General features: G+C 35.1%; 2 protein-coding genes across 6 annotated transcripts in view; one reads left to right on the top strand and one right to left on the bottom strand.

Moving 5' to 3' along the window:
- The window catches only part of LOC142336146 (dynein beta chain, ciliary-like), a 226,683-nt gene that overhangs the window by 83,682 nt on the left and 121,575 nt on the right, over positions 1-21,426 (top strand). For all 5 annotated transcript variants that reach the window (XM_075384733.1, XM_075384736.1, XM_075384734.1 and 2 more), the window contains 14 exons: positions 1,755-1,817; positions 2,079-2,214; positions 2,782-2,963; positions 5,004-5,159; positions 5,718-6,660; positions 11,534-11,817; positions 12,227-12,391; positions 12,931-13,077; positions 17,262-17,576; positions 17,979-18,546; positions 18,850-19,210; positions 19,674-19,917; positions 20,210-20,686; positions 21,030-21,316. In XM_075384733.1, the coding sequence (XP_075240848.1) occupies positions 1,755-1,817; positions 2,079-2,214; positions 2,782-2,963; positions 5,004-5,159; positions 5,718-6,660; positions 11,534-11,817; positions 12,227-12,391; positions 12,931-13,077; positions 17,262-17,576; positions 17,979-18,546; positions 18,850-19,210; positions 19,674-19,917; positions 20,210-20,686; positions 21,030-21,316 (4,328 nt within the window). The remainder of the gene's footprint in view (positions 1-1,754; positions 1,818-2,078; positions 2,215-2,781; positions 2,964-5,003; positions 5,160-5,717; positions 6,661-11,533; positions 11,818-12,226; positions 12,392-12,930; positions 13,078-17,261; positions 17,577-17,978; positions 18,547-18,849; positions 19,211-19,673; positions 19,918-20,209; positions 20,687-21,029; positions 21,317-21,426) is intronic.
- LOC142336147 (multiple coagulation factor deficiency protein 2 homolog) overlaps positions 1-21,426 on the bottom strand; it is a 548,941-nt gene that overhangs the window by 411,872 nt on the left and 115,643 nt on the right. The window lies entirely within an intron of this gene.

Below are 21,426 nucleotides of genomic sequence, written 5' to 3'. Positions count from 1 at the left end.
AGAGGTTTTTAGCTAATTCAGCTATTTTACTGTTTTTTAGGCATATTTCAATCGTTTTCGTTTTTTGTTTTATTTTACAGCGTTAAGTGGAATTTTAAAAAGGCCTATGATGTACGGAGTATTTGATACCAAGTGAAATTTTTTTTTCTATGAAACTTTTTGTTGAGAAATATGACAAAAAATTTGAAAATTTTAACTGGTTTCGTTTTTGTGAAGTTTTTCATTTTTATTCTCTTGAACATGTGCTTAGCCTATTATGACTCCTCTTTTGTTTTGCAAGCATTTTTTTGTTGAGAAATGTGACAAAATCGAGCAATTTTTAACTATTTGCAGTTTTTTTGCAGTTTTTCGTTTTTTCTATCATCTTAAACAAATTTCTTAGCTTAGCCTATTCTGACTTTCCTGTTGTTTTTGCAACATTTAAGTACTTTTATTTGCTTAAAGAAACTTCTTTTTTGCTTAAAGTGCATTTGTAATATAAAGAAATTTGTATTATTTTTTCTTGTTTTTTAATTCAAGTTGTTTTTAAGAGCTCATTTAAAAGAAATGACTTCAAATAATTTTTTAAAATTGTTATGAGTCGTTTGAGTAGGTACTAGTTTTTTGAAGAGGTTTTTGGTTTATTTTTTTTTCGAGTTGTTTCCGAAATACTTTCCGCTATCGTCTTTAATATATGTTCACTAATTTTCATTATTTTTAAAGTCAATTTTGAGTAGTGATTTTAGTCACGCCAAAACACGAAATTGAGCAAAAAATCAACTAGTTTTGTTGAGTGAAAGTTTTCTCTCGTATTTTAATTCGGAGGGAGAAGAAGATGTTCGAAAAAAAATTGTTTCCTCGATAGTCGTTTTTGTTCACATGCGGCAATTTGACTTTAATTTTTTTCTGTTTTTCTTATCTTTTTTATCGTATTTTTTCTAAATCGTTTTTCGGGCCATTTCCAGTCATATCTAGATCTATTTGTCTTCTTTAGTCAAGGAAAATTGAATTGTAGGTCAGGACTTGTGCTGCTATATTTTATTTTTTTGCCTGACTTTTTTTGTTTTTTAGATGGTTGATGATGTTGGAATGTTGAAAACAATTACGATTTTAATTTAACATCTTTTTGGTAATACGCGTCTCGTTACTGAGCACATCATTGAAATTTTGAACACATCATTGATCTAAGGCGATTTATTATTTTTAATTCCTCTTTTTTCACTGTTCACATTTTTAATTCCCCAATTTTTCGCTTGACCGATTTTTCGTCTGGCAGATTTGATTTTTCTTGCTCAAAAGCGGGATAAACAGGTAGATCTTGGGGGGCACTGAGTGGCGGAGCAGCTCTCTTAGAGCCTTACGTCTTACTAGTCCCTAAGTATGCGTTTCACCAGAACTCCTCCGGCCCGGCGATTTGAGGAGACAGTTTCAAGGTGTGAAGATCAGTTCTTATTCTTATTAGTTTGACCCCCTCTGTCCCCCCTCAGCCACACCCCGGGCCCCAAAACCCCCGTCCACCCTCCTCCAGCCCGGCGATTTCGATCCCTCTCGCCCAGCTCTCCACAACCCTACCCACATCAATTGACCCCCCCCCCATCACCACCACCACCCGTTCACTCCACTCTCACCCACCTGATGCATCCCTAAGCCCCCGCTGGCTAGTACCGAAGCACACCGTTAACCAGTCGTTTGAGAGCAAGTCACCCGATGTTAGTCGGTTATGTTTATTATCTGTGGAATTTTAAGAGGCTCTGGATTCATGGATACCATTTCAGGATATCGAGAGTGTTGTCAAAGTGTGGCTCAAGGCACAGGACATGTGGCTCAAACTTGATGAGGTAACACTCCTTTTTTCTAGAGATTTTCTGCTACATTTTCCCATTGCTAATATAAAGATCATATATTTTTTTACACCAATAGAACCTCTAATGTTCAATCGAGCCGTGGTTATATTGAGTTGTGGCAAAAAGTATAAAGACCCCGTGTCACTTTAACCCCGCATATTGTAATGGACGTTTAGTTGACGAATAGCTTGTTTAAAGAATTTACTCAGATTCCCAGATCAGTGTGACGCTTGGAACTTTTTTTATTTGTTCAAGATATTTGCCAAGTCTGAGATTGCGACAGTGCTCCCGAAAGAGGCCATTCTCTTCTCATCTCTCAATAAGAACTTCAGGACCCTGATGAGAGCCACAGCTCATAAACCAAACATTCTTCAGTGCTGCTTTTACAAAGGTCAGTGGGTTTCTTGAATGAGGGATCCTGTGTAGCTATAGCTATGAATGTTAGTTAGTATATGGTTACGAGCAGCTAAGGTTACAAGTGTTATCAATCAATTTTTGACTTGAGGGTTTTTAGTATCAACTGTGAAACTGCTGATTTCACTTCTTTTGTTTATCTGCTTCGGCAAAGACTTTTTTACATTGGAATTTTTGTATCCATTTTGTTTCTGCCCCCAGCTTTGTGGGCATATAACTTTTACGCCTCCAGACGCATATGCATTTTTTAGTAATGTGCTACAACAACCCAAATTTTTTAGTAGGGCATCATAAAAAATTTTTTTGGGGGGTGAGAATAGATCCGGCATTTACTTAGTACCCTTTTAAAACGATATATGATTCTATCTCCTGATAAGAATAACAGTAGTTTATAACGCTTGTAAGTTTATAACAGTAGGTTTTAACCAATGGCTGTTTTTGGAAATATCTCTCTGGTTGGGTTATTTGAAGTTTTAACTGTTCCATCCACGTTTAGAATGTGCAAGTGTAATTTATAGGGGAGAAATTTCAGTCATATTTATAGGAATCCGGAAGACGTTAGAGAAGATGTTCGACAACTTTGAGTTTTGCCACTCGAGTCTCCTTCGCAATCTGGAGAAGAGGAAGAGCAGATTCAGCCGATTCTACTTCCTGTCAGATGATGACGTCATTACCCTCATCGCGGTCGGGAGCGACCTCTATGAAGCCAGCGGATATGTGCATAAAGTACGTGGGGTTTCTGTTTAATTGCAGCCATGACTTTATTGGTCACGTGCGCATTATTTTCTGCTAACAATTTCAAATTGTGCAGCAATTATTGAGTTAGGATATTTTTGTTTGAAATAATATACCCCACCCCAATGTTTTAGTCGGATTTTTGCGAGAATTGCATTTTAATTCAGCTAAAAATTAGTTTAAGGACAATGATTTTATTAGAGATAAAGAGAGCTCTTTGTTTGGCTTCCAGATTGTTTTACAAGTTTGACTATGTAAAATCCTGGAAGTCAATTGAATAGGTTGAGGTATTCATGCGTGTAGGAAATTCTGATTGATTGGTATGATTCATTCAATTTATTTGCTTAAGAACACGTCCTTCGAGAAAATTCTTTTTTTTTGCAATTTACCACCCAATCGCTTACAAGACTGTTTTTCTACAAATATCTCACAACGCAACGGTCGGGGACCAATTTTTTTCGCGCACTGGAAATCACTCTCCTTGTCAATCCGTAGACGAGTAGAATTAAATCAAAATGATGGTGGCATAATTCTTCAACCTTTCCCCTCAATTTAGTAATTTCCCGCCAAACCGTTTTTGGCAATTTTGTTTACAAATATCTCAAAGGCGGGGGACCAAAAAATAATATATTCTTAGAGAAAACAAAACTTAAGGATCATGCATTGTATTGGTATAGAAGATATCTGCAAATAACTGACAAAAGTTTCCTCCATATTTTCAAAATGTCACACCAACCCAATACTCAAGGTTGTGAGAGTTAAACAAAGCAATTTGAAAACGACTCATCTCATCAATGCTTGGTCTCTTCCCGAAATATCATATCAAATTACTGCTCAAGGCTGTTACTTATTGCGAATGGGTAATTTACAAATATTTTTTTGTATAAAACGTTTATTTATGCAGATAAAAGCACTAGGAAGGATGTTTTCTCTTTGTCTGGTTTAATATAATATTTTATGTTATGTCCAATGTTAATGTTAATGCTACAGTAAACTCCAAAACAGTAAATGTTTTCTCAAATAATTGTTTTCTCAAAACAATTGTTTGAGAAAACTTATTAACACATTCCCCTAATGTGTAGACTTTTTTTGGTCCTTTCTATGTTTTTGAATCAATTGCCTATATTGTATGCATCAGAATGCTTTCCACCAGAATAGCTTTCAACATAAAAGTATCTGAGAATGAATATTACGATGAGCTTGTTTGCGCAATTTCGGTTACATTGACTCCTCAACTTTGAATTTATCGCTCTTTAACGTTTCTCTTTTTCCTCATTTTTGCCACTTGATTTCTACATTATTGTGGATAAGGTTGCCCTTCTCAACGTTTGAAGTTTAAAATAGAGATAGGAAATAACATCAATATTTGCCTTAAATAATTTTTGCTCAAAAATTAGCTTGAGAGAAATTTTTCACTTTTTTACGATCATTTCTTTTGCTTTCTCCTAGCTTCTGTTGACGATCCCAGGTTGGTTGTTGTTTTAGCTTTGGAGAGAATAATTGGTTGTTTGTTTTTATAATATTTTGTTGATTCGTGTTTTTTTTTATTTGGCCTTTTTATTTCAAGGATTTTGTCGCATGCCAGCAAAATCATTTTCGTTTAACGAAAGGATTTTTAAGGAGCTTTTTAATAATGGGTCCTGTCAAACGTGCTAGTTGCTGAATCGTATTGCTAACATATCTATGAGTCTGGCAGTGTTTGGTCATGTTTAACGCAATACTTATTCTGACTGACTTTTCCTTTTTCAGTGTGAATTTTTGCACATGACATCTCAATTATTTAAATCTCAATGCAATTTCGATTGATTTTTTTTTGCCGGGATCCGATTCTAATTTCTCATGTATCCAACAAATTTCTATCCCAATTTTCCTCCATGGATTCTTGATTAGTATTGCCTTTATCATGGCAGATTGATTCCTGTGGATTCTTTCATCAGAATTATTTTCATTGCCATAATTTTTTTTAAATATGAATTGGTAGTTGGGACTTTTTATATATATTCAGGTGCAAATAGTAATGTTTTATTCAAGGTGTACGAGAACATAGGCAGTTTGACCTTTGACCTCAGTGATGGCCAGTCAAGTGATGTAATTGAAGGAGCAAATGATGTGAACAGTGGTGGTGCTAAATACTTCAGAATAACTCACATCAACAGCCACATGGGAGAACCACTACAACTTAATTCAGTTAGTTCCATTGTGTCTCTCGATTGTATTGTAGCAAAAAATTGTAACAAATCTCTGTGAATAATTAACATTGATGCGGATATTGATTCCAGCACTGTGTCTAGCTGTTTACTGATGCGTGTTTTTACTATAGTTGGCTTTGATGTAAACCTTGTAAAATTAATTTAATCACATCATACATTAAAATTCAATGTATCACGTTGGGCTCAAAACTATTCTTGAAATCTGATTAAAGTAACTATTCTCAAATAATAATTGATATTTATCCGATGTACACTCATTTTTGATTTCATGATCAACAAATTTTTCCTAGAACTGTCTGTCCTTTTGCTTCAAAACGATTTTCTGCTGTAGCATAAAATGCTGGGAAAGTTTTAAAGTTTTTTATTCTGGCTATATTTATCAACTGAAGGCTTCAGTTAAATTGCTTATTGTGCCAAAAAATATCAGTTTCTTTGATTTTGAAAACTGTTATTTAGCTATTTCAGGTGTTTAACACTGTTTTGACTTATCTATCGTGTAACCCCACCACATAACATCTATTTGAGTTGCTTTTAGCCAATCGTGTGCAAAGGTGAAACCGAGAAATGGCTCAACGATATTTCGAGAGAAACAAAATCAACGTTGATCAGTTGGCTTAGAACTGCTCTGGAAACAGTTACCTTAGACTACTGGCGACAGGATCGCGATTCTGTTATTAGTGGAGTCATCAAGGAATCATCCAATCAGAGCCAACAAAAAGCTTTGAAAGATTCAACCAATCAGGATGGCGTATCTCGAGATGGCCTTCCTCAGATACAAATAGCTATGGACGAGCAAAACGAAGCCAGGAATGAATCAAAAACTTACGTCCAAATTCCGAATGAGATGATACACCTCGCAATGAGTTGTGATTTGACCTCTCGTGCAAAAACGGCCATGGAGAGAAAGAACGCAAAGAACTTGATCAACTTGGTCTCAGACTTGCAAAAAGCTTTGGACAAAATTTCACAGCTGATTATTTCTCTCGAAGATATTAAAACGAGACAACAAAATGACGTTGACATCGATGATACGACTTTGGATCAAATGGACGTTTTGCAATCTGCTTTTCACGGCGAACCTGAAATTGAAGCGACTGCAACGATGACTGAACTGATTCAACTCGAAGGCGAGATGAGTGAAGACCCGCAACCGACTCAACTAGCCGATGAACAAATGCCTCGAAAAGTTACGAGTCAATTAAGCGAAGCTGTCGCTGATGACGAATTAGCAGAAAAAAGCGAGAAAGAATTAGTTCACGAAGTCGAAGCTTCTAAAGCTGACATTGAAATGTCTGATCGACAAAGTCCGCCCATGAAATCTGCAACCAATTCTCAAAAAGACAGGAAAAGTCGGAATGAAAATGAGTATTTGAACGAACTTTTATCTGAAAAACCAGAGGACGAAGAGAAAACTGTTCCAACTGAGGGAGTTGAACAGAGTGTGGACAAGAAAGAACCCGTTGATGGAATTCAAGAAGGTAGATCTCAACTATTTGCACTAGATTTAATATAAGCGGGGGAACGGCGGCGAATTTGTTGCGACCCGTCCTTCGTGACCATTCAGTTTAGACTGGTATATTATGAAAAAGGATAGCCAAATCTTTAGAAGAAGTCAAACATCAGCTGATCGTTTGTTCACCTATGGCACTCGTCTGAATTTCAATCGTTGAACAACTCCTTTTTTGACGCCATTGTGATGAAAATCAGTGCTATAATTTGACTTCTCAATGGCATTTTAAAGTCAACAATTTCAAAAGACCTTAAAAAAAGACTTTGGATTTTAACAAATATCAGTACAGGTCCTGAAATGCAATCCGATAAAATACTCCAATGAGGAGACCATCAATTTTCTTACCGAAAAAAGCCTTTGATAGTCAATAAAGCATTTGACCCTACGTACGCGAAAACAAACAAAAGAAATCGAAAAAATCTTAATAAAGGAGAATAGCCCTGTCTTGAAAAACAAGCGGCGTTAAAGTTACCACCACCAAATACTTGTGAATTTTATTCAAGCTAAATGTCTTCAAAAAGCGCACACCAAAATTGCTGCGAAGCAATGAAACTTAAAACAACCTAAAAGAATAAAAATACTTTTGGGAATTATGAACTGTTTTTGAGAATTTCTGACGTCAAACTTAATAAAAATAAAACTATCTGATTAAATCCTTGAACATAAGCTGAATTCCGAAACTAACAAGGAGGCTCGGTAATGTGCGTTTGCGAATTAAGTTCCGACCCCGCTCATCTACATTTTCACTTAATTGTCTACCAAATGATGAAGAGATAAAAAAAAATTAACACGGCAACATGTCGTTCAACAAACTAACAAATGAATAAAACAATCTACCTTAGAGGGCCTATTAGACCTGTGACTACCATAATATGACTCCCAGAATAGACGGCGATAAAAATCAAATAATTTCAAATATTAATTTCAACCAAAACTCGTTGTCCATTTTTTGAAAATCATTAATAACCAAATCAAGATGGCATCAGATAAAACTTATACTAAGAAGGTTAACCTGTACTTTGTTAGAAAGAAATGTGGATTTTATCCTCGATGCTACTTGGTTACAAGTCGACAAGAAATGAGCAAAATGGCAAAATTTAATAATAAAACATTGCTTTTTGGAAAAGAAAAAATTTGGAGATGATTAGAAACATTATGCATCACAAATTAAATCATTGAGAGATTCTTTTATACCTCCACAGAGAGCGAGTGAGACCTTTCACTATCCAGGATATGTCATACGACTGCAAAAAGAACGACCATTACAGGCAGAAAGGAAAATATTGCACGAAAAAATTTGCACGAAAACGATGTCCCAGCCAATTAACATTAAGCTGTTCATTAAAAACAATGAAAATCTTCGATTGCGTTTTATTAAAGTGAAAGAACAAATTTGTGAATCAAATGACGCCCATTATTGAAATACTGTGGAAAGAAAACAAAAACCTACTAAAAAGGGGCGAATATGCAAAAATTACGAATATTTTATGAAAACTGATTGTACCAAGCAAAAAAGACCATTTGAGGAAAATAAAACCTTTATGAAGAGCAATTTGTATTTCAATAATTAAATGACGTGACCTGTCATTAGAGATGCTAAGCTACAAGTTAACAGAAATAAGATTGGCAATTCTCAGAAATCTATTGTCTTTTTTTTTTAAAAAACAAATGTTTTCAAAATTCATAGACAACAAAGCTTTCGAGTAAAAGAGTAAACAGTTTGTCTTGCAATTAACTGGAAAGCTAATTGCGCCTGTTATTGATGAGACTAAATCACAGGACTAAAAAATAACATTAAGTACAAGCTGAGCTAAAAAATTTCACACACAACTTTACGAAACCACAATTTTGAAACCATTAAATTTATAAACAAAATTATCCAGGAGAACTTAAAATCTTCATTTGCTTCTCGTTTGATCATCATTAAGTCTTTTTGTAAAAACGACTGTCACAAATTGACAGCAAAAAGAACCACAGAAAATGAAAAGTATCCAAGTTTCGCAAAATTCCTCTGAAACAAATTGTCTAAGCCCCGAAGACATCAGTCAAAACGTTTAAACAACAGAGAATTTATTGTTTGATTCAACGAAACATGATAAAGAGCTCTAAATAATGCGATGTTACGAAAATGATACAACATTGTAAAATACGAAAATAAACCCGAATCTGAACAAAAATGGATAAGTTGAGGAATACTATTACTCTCTTTTTAGGAATTTAATTTGAAAGTCAATAAAACAATTAGCTATTTACCTATATCAGCTATTAAGTTTAATGGTTTATCTATAGTTGGCCGCTGAGACCTTTCCTTGCCAAATATTTGGCATACGATAACAAAAAGTAACAACAAACAGAGGGCAAAAATAAAACACTCTACCAAATTCTGCAAGAGAATGGTGTCGTGCCCTTAAAACCATATGAAATCAAAACTAAAAAAATTTCAATTCCAAATTTTGTAAAGTTTTTTTCAGTTAACCTGTTATCAATTGTGACAATTTTCCAAAGAACCAAAAACAACAGCAAAAGTGGGCAATTTTGCACAAAAATCATAAAATTTTGTATGAAAATTCGTAGTACCAAAAGCAAAAAAACCTTGCGTTAAAGCAATCCGCCACAAAATTAGATTGTGCTCTTGTGCTCTATTGAGAAGAATGTGTGACCGGTATTTACTGAGAAAACCCAAAAATTGACTCAAATAATATAAGAAATTGACAAGTTCAAAAAAATCACTGAAATTTCCTTAAAACGAATACATTCCTCAAAGCCATTAAAAGCCTATGGTTCTCCGAAAACAGACTCTATCTACATTCAGCCTCATGTTTACTTAAGTAGGAGCTGTCATTAATGGAGCCGTGAATAAAAATTTTTGTCAGTAATTAATATTAAAAGAACAAAAGCAAAATTTTTTTGAAAGAAGGCCGCACCAAAATAAAAAATTGCAAGTTTCTGATTCTAGGAATACATGATAATATCGAACCTATCCCCGATTTTGTCGAACGCCCAACAAACTGCCCAATTATTCGAAGTGTTTGCGAATTAGACCAATTGTTTAGTGAATTTCTTCAAATATTTAAAAAAAAAACAACGATGAATTTTGTATAATTATCGAGTTAAATATGCAATAAACGGCAAAGTTTTATTTCCAGAAGACTTTCATAGGGCGCCTAAATTCAGCTAGCGCTCTTTTGAAGTTTAGGGAGTCTATGTTAAAGTTTCTCGGTCACTACACCTGGCGCAAACTTTAACAAAATGGACTAAAAAAGCATATTGTGTGCCAATTTTTGTTGAAAAAAGTTCGAATTTTGAAAATTTTATCGAAAATTTTTTGCCAATAAAACTTCATAAAACAAATCAGCAACGCTCTTCTATCTCTAGCGGTAAGAATATTACTCTGCCTTTAAAAATTTAAACTTATTTTAAATTATATTACCGAAATTATGCCAAATTTTTGCAAAAATTACTGAAAATGTGAACAAAAACAGTTGAATGTTCACAAAACTTTAATACTCGATAACCCCCTGTAAAAAACGAAAATCGAAAAAGTCTTTTAATTCCATATTCTAGGTTGTACGTGCTTTTCAATGATAACACTCACAATTCTGTACGATGAATATATCGATCGGCCAAAATTGACTGAACAAAAAAAAACCCAGTTGAGTATATAGTTCCTCCCTCCCCACTAAAGTGGGGGTCGGAACAATTAGAGAATAAATTATAAACTCGCAAATTCATGTGTCTGTGCATTAAAGGGTGAGAGATGACTTTTTTGTTTTGAGACTTTTTTATTAATAGTATTACAATAGGTATTAAAGAAATCAAACAGTCACAAAAACAAAAACCAGTTAACAGATTAATTTCTATTTCAATTGAAAGCATATAGGACCGGTCATTAATGAGACGAAAGAACACGTCGTTTTAAAATTTCTTACTTTTTCGTTTTTAACTACTGCAGCGTGATCAGAATTTCTGCCTCATTTTGATTTCTCATTGACATTAAACTGTCAAAGAAGTGTAAAGATTTTTCAGAAAATGATAGCAGGGCATGGCTTGAAATTTAGAACATTCCAATCGGCCTGAAATTCCAATCGAACATTAAGTCCCAAGAAGGTAGAAAAACCACTTATCCAATTTAGACGAAAATATCAAAAATAAAAATGCCTTTCTGATAATTATCGATTTAAATTAGCGAAAAAACGGCAAAACTTTAAATTGAAAATGCTCTCTTTGTGCTCTCAAGTGCCCTTATTCTGAATTTACGAGGATTATGTCAGCACTTTTTGGTTGTTCTTATGGTAAATTTACACAAAATGAGTAAAATGGACTCCATCATTAGAGGTTATAATATGTTTTAGTAACATTTATGAAAATTTGAATTAAAATTAAAAATTACGCGTAAAGTATCCCAAAATTGGACAAAGATTTTTTTGGAAAATTTAGTTAAAGCTGTTCGACTCCACGAAAAAGATGAATATTAAAAAATGCTGCAATTAAAATATTTTACGCTCTGCGGGCTTTCTAATGATGACACTCATTGCATGTCTACATCAAATGTATCGATGTGCCAAAACTGAGTGAACAAAAAAGCCCAGTTGAGCATATAGTTCCTCACTCCACTATGTGGGGTCAGAACAATAATGCGTTATATTAAAAAGCGGAGAGGACCCTTTGGCATATGATTTGCAAATGCTTATAACCGATTGATCAACTTAGACTTTTCAGTCGATTGATTGTTCATTTTAGGAAACAATTTTGCGGTTTAAGTGCATCATTGATAATAAACACGCATTCAGATTGTCTGCGCTTGTCAAGAACCCCAAATATAATAGCTTTAATCATTTTAGCGGTCGAATTTGCTGAAAATGTCTTGAACAGTGAAGGTGGGTTTGCTGACGAAGTTAACGAAGACGACGATGTTAACAAAAGCAAATCGGCCGCGGAAAAATTGGTTGAAGAGACAACTGAGGCAGAAATAGCTGATGAGGAAGCGAACACTGACAAGAGTGACGTGACTGCCGATGTCGGCCCACCTCCACCCAGGACTTCAAGTGTTCACAGATACACACGGAGGGATGCGAGCATGATGAATAAATATTACGAGATGGCTTTGAAACCTTATCAATTGAAGGTCTGTAATAATTAAATAAATGTTTTTTCTGTCTTGCTCTTTCCGAACAAATTATATTGAATTTTTTTTTTCGCAAAAACTTTGAGAGCGGGTTTTGAGAACTTCTGAGAGTTGATTTGTACGCTTTCAATGATTTGACTCACTCATCAGATCTGTTTATGAAATCTCGGCAGCAGGAGAGAAAGATCTGAATCGTTAAGAGCAGAAAGAAATGGGTTCGTGTGCCAATCTTTCGGTGCAAGAAGTTCTCGTCAATCTAAACTACAATTTCTTTGTTTCTGTCAAACAAAGAGAAATCTTTTTCTATGTCATGATTTAGAAACTGTTGTTCTTCACTATAAATGGAACTACAATTCCTCGATATAATCTGGAGTTAGGTGCTTGATTAATTGTTACCTTTCTCGTTTAGAAATTAGAAAATGTGATCAATGTCTTGATCACGTGGCGTGACCGAATCCAGAGGGCTTTAGACTCCGCTAGTCAAAGCCAGAGTCTGCTCTTCTCCTTCTACTGGCAACAGATGCTTAAATTCTACTCGGAGCCTCTTAACGCCATCAATCCCGTCAAAATTGAGGTTTGTTTTTTAAATCGGCAGACATCATATAGATAAATTCATTCCAAATAAATTGTATGTCGCCCGTGAGGATTTTGGTTAAAGTTATTGATTTTTTTTATAAAAAGTAATTTGAATTTAGTGGTGTGGTACCGATGTTATAGCCAACATTTTGATAAGAAAAATCTCCCACCAACATTTTGTTGTTACGCATCAGATCATTCAAATCTTGGCATGATGATCAAACTTCAAATCAATGACAAAACTGTTATTTTTGAGCCAGAAGATGGCTTTATTCCGTTTTGTGTTTTGAATAAGTTTTACGATTACGTTTTTGTGGCAAGCAGATTTTTAAGGTATTTTCCTTCCTTACAACTTGAAGTTGTTTCAAAGTTATTGTTTAAAATTGTGTTACTTATTCTGCTTATAGCTGTTTTGATCCTTTGAAAATTTAACGGATTCCTTTTCAGGTCTCCGTTTACTTAACCTGTTGTAAATCATTTATTCTGAAATTTAGCGGCCTGGTTTCAGTGTTTTAAACTGAGTTCGTAATGTTGCAGTGCTTCGGAGAGACTGTTGGTGACTACCAGTTTGAGTACCAGGGTTCTTCAGTCCAGCGGGCGGCCAGTGGACAGAGTGAAAAGACCTTGGTGAACATGGCACTCTCAGTTGCACACTTCCACCCAACTATCATTGCGGCGCCCTCTGTAAGAACAAATTCATCATGGGTATCTTGTTTGTATTGTTTGTGTTCATACGAAGTTGAGCGTAGCCCTGCGTTTTTCATCGTTAAAATTATGTCCAAGTTGCTCCTTCTCAGAGCTAGGATGACTAAATTGTGATCATGTCATAGGATAGTAGACAAGAATCAAAATAACAGCTGTCAGAGCCCCCCCCTCAACTTTTTCTGTTTTTTTTTGCAACGTCACGCCACATTTTTTACAAGTCGTTTTATACAATTCGTTCAGTGGAACGATTTTTGAAAAATTGTCTTCCGGAGCAAAAAATTAGATGTCACTGTACTGGTGTAGAAAAAATGCAGATAACTAACAATTTTTTTAAGTTTTGTTCCCCATACATTGGCTAGATTCAGATTTTTCTAAGAGGAAGTCAGCGATAGTTTGCAGTTTTTGAAAACATACATATGATTTCGAAGTATTTGTTAAGATCAAACTGTTTAGACGTGAAAATAGCAAAAACTTGATTTTTAATTCTTTGCGAAATTTTTGTCAGAATTTTTTTTGCGTTTTCTCCAACTAAATTAGCATTTTTAGACTTTTTCTACCTATTTGTGTTTGTTTTTTAAATAAAGTTGATATGATAGAATGCAAAAAAAAACAACTTTTTGCTAAATTTTTGACAATTTCAGTTGATTTTCCCAATTTAAAATACTATTTCCTTTATCCTCTCTGCCTACCTGCGGGCATTGTTGTTCTGACCCCACTTGTTGGGAGAAGGAACTATATACTCAAATGGGTTTTTTTGTTCAGACAATTTTTGTTCAGTCAACTATATACTCAAATGGGTTTTTTTGTTCAGACAATTTTTGTTCAGTCAACTATATACTCAAATGGGCTTTTTTGTTCAGTCAATTTTTTGTTCAGTCAATTGTTCAGCCAACCTAGAGTTCGGGATTAAAAAGATTTTTTTTGAATTTCACTTTCTACGAGGAGTTTTTGAGGTTTAAAGTAAGTTTTGTGTGAACACGAGATGCTTGGCAAGATTTTGTTCACTTTTAGCGTAACTTTTGTTCAAATTCAGATTTTTTCTATGAAAATAAAAATTCAAATTTACATTTTATGCTACAAATGAAACAATTATGTGTTTCTATGGACAAAATTCCCTAAAAAGGCTAGCTTTTGTCTCATAGGGAAGTGTACTATAAAAAAATTGATTTCTATTTGAGAGCTGTTATTTTAAAAGCAATTTCATTTTTCTGTTGTTTTTTTTCAAATCACTTAGAGACTAGTCACTTTTCCAATCAAAGTTCTGTTAATGACAAACCTCAGTTATAGTTAAATGATGCCCATTGAACAAATAGTTCGTTTTCAGGGAATCGCTATTTTTTAAGGCTCCGACTATGAGTTTTCGTAATTTTTGTTGAAATTCGATCTTTCTTTCGCGATTTTGAAAAATTTGGTAGTCCTATGACATAAAGACATGTTTACTGAAAGTGCAATAGGCCTCCTAATGAGTAGAAAGTGAACCTATGTAGTAATTCGAGTTGGCAGCAAGTGGTTGTTTAGACTTTAAAAGTATTTTTTCGAGATCTCTTTTGAACATTGACCGATCTTGAACTTGTTTCTCTGAACTGTAAGTCAGTCTCACTATTTACAGGGCCCTCTTCCTTTCTATTCCAACCAAAATTAATCTAGTTAGCGGTTTAATCTCTTAACTATAGTCTTTATGACTTCGATGTCACGATTTTTCATTTATTTTTTTTATTTTAGGTTTTTTTTCATAATTAGGGTTCCTTTTGAATTCTTTTTGCATCTATATTTTTACTGACAGTTAACATTGGCTTAGGGAAGACGTTCAATTAATCATAGATAAGGTTTTCAGAGAAAACGTAAGGTTTTAATGGCTTCGACACTGTCTTCTCGCACTTCGACACTTCTTTGGTTTTTGCCTGTATTTGTTGTTGCTTTGATAGTTATGCGACTTATTGTGATGACTTATTGATGATTTAAGCCTGACACAAATTGTTGCCTACTTTTCGAGGCTTAACTGTTTATATCTCCTTGTTCAGTGATTTCCGTTGAAAGCTATTGAATTTAATGACTTTGATACTACGGGTTTTATCAAAAATTTCATTGTTTTAATAATTTTGTTCATTTTTGTTGGTTTTTTTGAAGTCTTATTGTTGCAAAAAAATCCCATTGTTGTTAGAAAATTACAGTTGTTTATACTGATTATTTCATTTTGTAACGACTTCGACACTTTTCTCTCAATTTTTTTTCAATTTGCGGTTTTCGCCTGTTTTTTATTTTTTATTTAGTCGTAAAATTTTGAGAAGTCTCATAAACTTCTAACTTGGGATTGAATGATTGAAGTTACTCAGTTCAGTAATTTTATAACAAATAGCCTGAAACTTCCTTATATTCTTTCTTCCAATATTTTAAATTTTTTAGTTTTTGTTTTTATAGTGGTCAACTTGTATCTAATTCTCATCATTGAGAGCCACCATCCGCTTCCTTGTAATTTGAATATTAGCGTTTTTATTGATATTACATCGTAAATGATGTTTTGTTTGTCGTACAATATGCGTTTTAACAAAAGTTTCGTTAGTGGTCAATGTTTGTGTTCCTTTTCTCTTCTTTAAACACATTCGCGTAATAAGAGATCCCAATGATTTTCAAATGAGGCCCAAGTGAACATATTTAATTTTTCAGTATAATTTTGACTGAAATATTTTAAATAACGTTTGAAATAAAAAACCTAGTATTCAGATAACAGCGAAAGATTTTATTGGCTTCAATAATTGGTCTTTTCGCAAATTGTTTATTTTTTTAAAGTTTTTCTTCATCTTTAGTCCGTTTTATGTTGCTTAGTCTAACCAAAGACAGGTCTGTTTTTTGTTTTTCAATGACTTTTTGATAAATTTATAAGGGTTTTTTGTAAAAAGTGAATGGGTTTTAAGACGTTAGATCATAATTGATTTAAGAAATATTGGTTGATTATTGGATTTTGCCTCATTATTTCTTCTTTTTGTCGACTTATTACCTAGTGTCATTAATAAAAAGTCCCATCTGCTTTGTGGTAACGAAAACGTAAATTTAGTTAGTTCATGTTTTATTTAATTGTATTTTGACGTTGTTACTAGGTGCTTTTAAGTTTAGATGCTGAATTTTTGCCGTAAAAAATGTTTTTTGTTTGTTTTTGCTCATATTGTTGTTTGTTTTTTCCCGTATTTTCCCGTTATTAATGGCCGATCTCGTGAGAGCTTTAATGAGGCTTGGCATTGTGTAATTAATTCAGTAGTTTGTGTAACGACTTTTTTTCAAAGATTTATTTTTGATTATCTCTTCATTTGGTTGACAGTTAAGTAAAAAAAAATGCAGATGAGCTCGGGTCGGAACATCATGGGCGAACGCACATTAACGAGCCTCCTTGTTCAGATCACTGTTCAAAAGTTGATAATCATCGTAACGAGGTATGGAAATCTCCATAATTCAAGAAAAAATGTTAACGGATACGTCTGTTGTGTAACGGAGATGCTGATAGCTTGGCAGTTTACAGTGCTTTTTTGGCCAAATATCTCAAAGTATGACTGCGGACAAACTTTTTAGCGGACGGTTCTGAGTGTTTCCAGCCATTTTTGGATCTCTTAATTTAATTCATTAATACGCTTTAAATGCAGTTGAAGTGAACTCACCTTAATAAACCTTGACTTGCTTCATCAGTTAGGAAGAAAGAAGAAAGAAATAAAGAATTTATTTTGATATTTAATCAACAACCAATCAATAGCGGGGATAAGCGAAAGAAGCGTCAAGTTTCTATTTCCAGCTTATTTTATCTGAGAGTAAGCTGCAAGGAAAAATCCGACTTTCCTTAACTTAAAGGCTTCCTTTATCTCTGCTTCATCGTTACTCGATTTTGTTTTTGCTCAGTTAAGGTTAATCTCCCGTGTTTCTGAAAGGGTTTTCAAAGTAAGCAACGAACAAAAAAGTAAGCAATAATTTTGGTTCTTATATTTTTTTTCACATGAAGTTTGCTGTCATGAATAATATCAAATCAATGAAGTGAATGTAGCTCATCTGCAATTTTCGCGTGATCGAAGCCAATGATTTCGAGAAGTAGTTGCTGTGCTTGATGGCATCAAAAGTAGTGGCAAAATGTTTTTTTAATTGTGAATTTCTATCTCCCAAGTTTGTGTTATAACATCATTTAGGGCTCTTCTAAGCGTGAAACAGTGCGAGAGCTGTCCAGAACTTTCGGACAAGCGCTCTTTCCTCTAACCTGCACCCACTTCACAACCGCCCAGACGATCGAAAGTGTCCTCAAGGGCGTGGCCTTATCCGGACTCTGGGTGACAATCCATAACGTCAACCACCTCAGATCCAGTTTGGTGGTGTTGTTGGGCAAAATGATCTACTCGTTGATAGATGCTATCAAGAACAAAAAGGCAGAGATGGATCTGAAGCCCTACTTCTACCCAATTAAGAGTTTGAACAATCCTGGAGTGTTTTGCACTATTGATGACAAGGTTTGTATCAATGTGAACAGATGTTATCTGATCGCTAAGTCTTCTATGAGTTAATTTATGAATCATTTTTTGCTTAACTTTATCTGGAAACAATAAGCAAAACTTCATTTTTATATAAAACATAGTTTTGACTTGAGACCGTTTACTTTTTTGTTCGATCGTTTGACAAAAAATTTTCAGAGTAGAATAAAATTGCAGGTCCAGGATGTGCAGGATATCGTTTAAGATCTATTTGGAAAAATTTCCGTTGAAAGCTATGGTAATCGCTGCGGTGTTTTTGCTTACATTTACGCAACCAACTGTCGCGTATTTCTGCTTCTGTTAGTCAATTTTTGTAGTCGAGACTGATGTGTGGGATTTGAATTCATTACGCCATCAGAGTTTCGTTTGTTTCTTTAACAGGTCGAGATCTCGAGTTCCAATCCCGATCATTCTCTCATCAGACAAAGCAGCCTCCTAGCCCTGCCACCCGCAGTTGTCTCTCAGTTCAGACAAATTGCCTTATCTTGCCCCGATCTTAAAACAGCGTACGAAGCCAGTCTTCTTTCCAAAGGTTTCTATCACGCCAGCACTCTGGCTCGGAAACTTTACATTCTCTCCGGCTGCAACTTAGACATTAATGAGAAAATCTCAAGCAGTCATTCGTTCTACTGGGTCGACAAATTTTGGCCGGGCGCTGGTTGGGCCCCAGTGGTAACTGAAAAGATGCTTCAGTTAGCCAAGAATAATATAGAGGACTTAAAATCAGCGTGGAAGCTGCGAAATGAGTCAGATTTTGTAAGTGAAGACGATTTGATGTTGCTTGAAGTTCAGTCGCTGGCGATGGCGCTGAAGTCCGTGTTTGTGAGCAAGTATCCTGGGTTCATGGGCGCGGCCATCTTTAAAGACAGATTACTGAGTGTAATGCCTGAAGCAGAGAACGTGCCTGTTACCTTGCAGGAACAGTCGGCCAGATTTCAAACTGAAAATGGTGCGTATTTTAGTAGGATGTTCATAATGCTCTGTTATAAACCAATCACAGCTTTTCTTGATGTTCAAAGTTTTCAAGTTTATAGCATTATGTTTGTGATTGTATTGACTTTTTCATAGCGTTAAACTAATAATAACGAGTAACCGGGAGAAGTAGGGGTTTGAAAATGGAGGAAAATATGTGTAAACATATCGATTAATTACTTCTAAACATTAAAATCTTTGTGCATAGGTTCCTTAGATCTAACCAGTAACTTTAAAGCTTTTTATTCTAAATCGGTCAACCTAAATACTTAAATTTCAGACATTCTAGCCACAATTCGTGAAAACTCCGCTCTCAGTTTTGACCGTGCAGCGTACTCTGCTGATAAAAACAAAGCAGGCGAGTCAAGCAGTCGAAACAACATCACAATTCGGTCTGAAGACATCGAGAAACTGGGGCTGGCTTCATCGCCTTATTTCCTGACAAGAATTCAGCAACTGGCTGAGATGTGTTCAACCCACCACTTGGCTATTGTGTGCGGGGAGGCAGGAAGTGGGAAGAGCAGTGTGATTAAATGTTTCTCAAGTTTCCTGGAGACTCAAGGTCACAAGGTCGTCACAGACAGACTAGTTGTGGGCACTTTGGAGACCCATGAACTGTTTGGCTACTACACACATTCAAAGTAAGTTGCCAACATGTAGTTTGTGAATTTTGCTGTTTTTTTGTGCCTGGTTGTTCTATTACGCTTGTTTGTGATACATATAATTATTTTGTTTATTTTTTGTCCCTTTGAATTGGATACTTTCAACTCAGAGGAACAAAACACATGGCTCGATATAATTCAGTTTTCCGTAGAATTTTCTGTCACATGATGCTTTTAGGGTATAGCATTGGTTTGAATGGTCTGCATTTCATTCAAAGCAGCCCGTTGAACAGAATTCCAATTCTTCCGATATAAACAAAGTTTTCGAACTACAAAAAATATTGCAACTTTGTAAATGTCAATTTTTCACATAATAAGTCTGATTTTTCTTTAGAGGTTATGGTTTTGTTGTGTGCAACGATATTTAATAACTAGTATAGAGCTGGCCTTTTTCTTCAAATAATTGTTTACTTTTCTTCAACATGTCTTTTTACTGTTTTAGTCGTTGGGTTGACGGAGGGTTCAATACTCTTGTCCGCAGCTATAAAGTGTCAAGTGGAATCGAAGTCCCCTCAGATGATGAAGTGACATCTCGTGTTCAGCCAATCAGGTGTCTAGTGTTAGACGGAGTGATTAACGAGAGGCAAATGGAGATCTTCGGCAGTCTGTTACATAACAGAGGAATGATCACTTTCGCTAACAACGAGTCCTTTAGTCTATCTAGCGATACCAAGATATTTTGGGAGGTTAGAATATTCTCTTAGAATATTCATGTTTATAAAAATTGCTCTTATTGTTCCGCTCAGAAACCCAGACTAAATCGTATATGAGCCTGTTTAAGTAACAAAAATAACAAACATTTTTTTTTACAAACAAAAGTACAAAAGTAACTGGAAAACTTGATCGAAGAAGGTAGTCTTGTTTTTGGTAGTCTCTAGATGAGCAGTTTTTGATTGTTTTCTCTTTGCAAAACGTTCTTGCGGTTACTGACTTCACTGAATATCTGAGGTCTGCATTATATTTACGTTTCTTTCGCAGATCGAATCTTTGGCCCAACTAGCACCCTCTGTGTTGACCCATGCGCCCATTCTCTCAATCAACCAATCAGAACTGACCTACAAAATGGTTACATCAGTCTGGCTCAACAAACAGTGGATCCATTACAGACCCACTCTTCAGAAGTTCATAGAAATATACATACCGAGTCTTCTAGAATATTCTGCGAAGATGCTCAAGGGACCTCTTCAAGGCGGAACAGACCGCGTGAACAATCAAATTATTATCCGGGAGGTTATTGATTCGGTGAAACTAATTGACAAAGTCAGGACAATGTTGAAGTTGATTGATGGCCTGGTTGGAAGTTTCAGAAACGCAGGGGAGCAAATTTTGGAGAGATATTTCTGCTTTTCGGCTATATGGGCGTTCGGAGGTTTGTTCTGGCAAGAGAACAGAGTAATGTTTTCCGAGTGGTGGCATTCAACGTTCATATCATCTCCAGTGCCAATTAAAGGAACAGTAAGTTTGCCGAAAACGAATGGAATTAATTTGACAACACATTCTGTGATGCATTTTGCGAAGAAATGTCCATAATTAGATTGCTCAAAACGGAGAACTGAGTAAATTTTCTGCATAATCTTTATAATTTGATACAATATTTAGTGAGTTGCTGAAAATATTGTTCACTTGTTGCTCATCATTAGTAAACCATAGCGATCAAAACTAATATAGTCATATCTATATTAACTACGCATCAATATCGTACTTTATGAAATTAAATATTGTCAAAAAATTTGCGTAGAGTTGTTAAAGATATGATGAAAAGATAAATGAAAATTGAAACTCAAAGCGGTGTTTTCAGGTTTGGGACTACTACATTGACTCTGAGACTTGTGACTGGGCTCGATTCGATGAGAACCTGCCCACATTCTCAGCTGCAACTCAATGCGGTATCTCTCCCAACTCTTTTGTTCACACTGTGGCTGCTCAACAACTTGGCAACCTAGTTGGTCTGTCCCAGGAGACAGGTGCTCCCTTGATGCTGGTCGGAGAAAGTGGGTGTGGGAAAACTTCCATTGTTCTCGATAAGTTGAGAGGAGTTTGGAACAACGACGTTTCTGGAATTAAAGCAACCAAACATTCTGCCAAGTTAGATTCGTTTTCTATTTGTGTTCTGAAAAGAATATAATCCTCATATTCTGTTTTTCTCTATTTATTTTGTCAAAGATTATGCAAGGCTATTACCGGAAGTTTATAAC

The sequence above is a fragment of the Convolutriloba macropyga genome, chromosome 3 (assembly GCF_964194025.1).
Source record: "Convolutriloba macropyga chromosome 3, txConMacr16.3, whole genome shotgun sequence".
In the NCBI taxonomy this organism is placed as follows: Eukaryota; Metazoa; Xenacoelomorpha; order Acoela; family Convolutidae; genus Convolutriloba; species Convolutriloba macropyga.
This window is presented reverse-complemented; position numbering and strand designations above follow the sequence as displayed.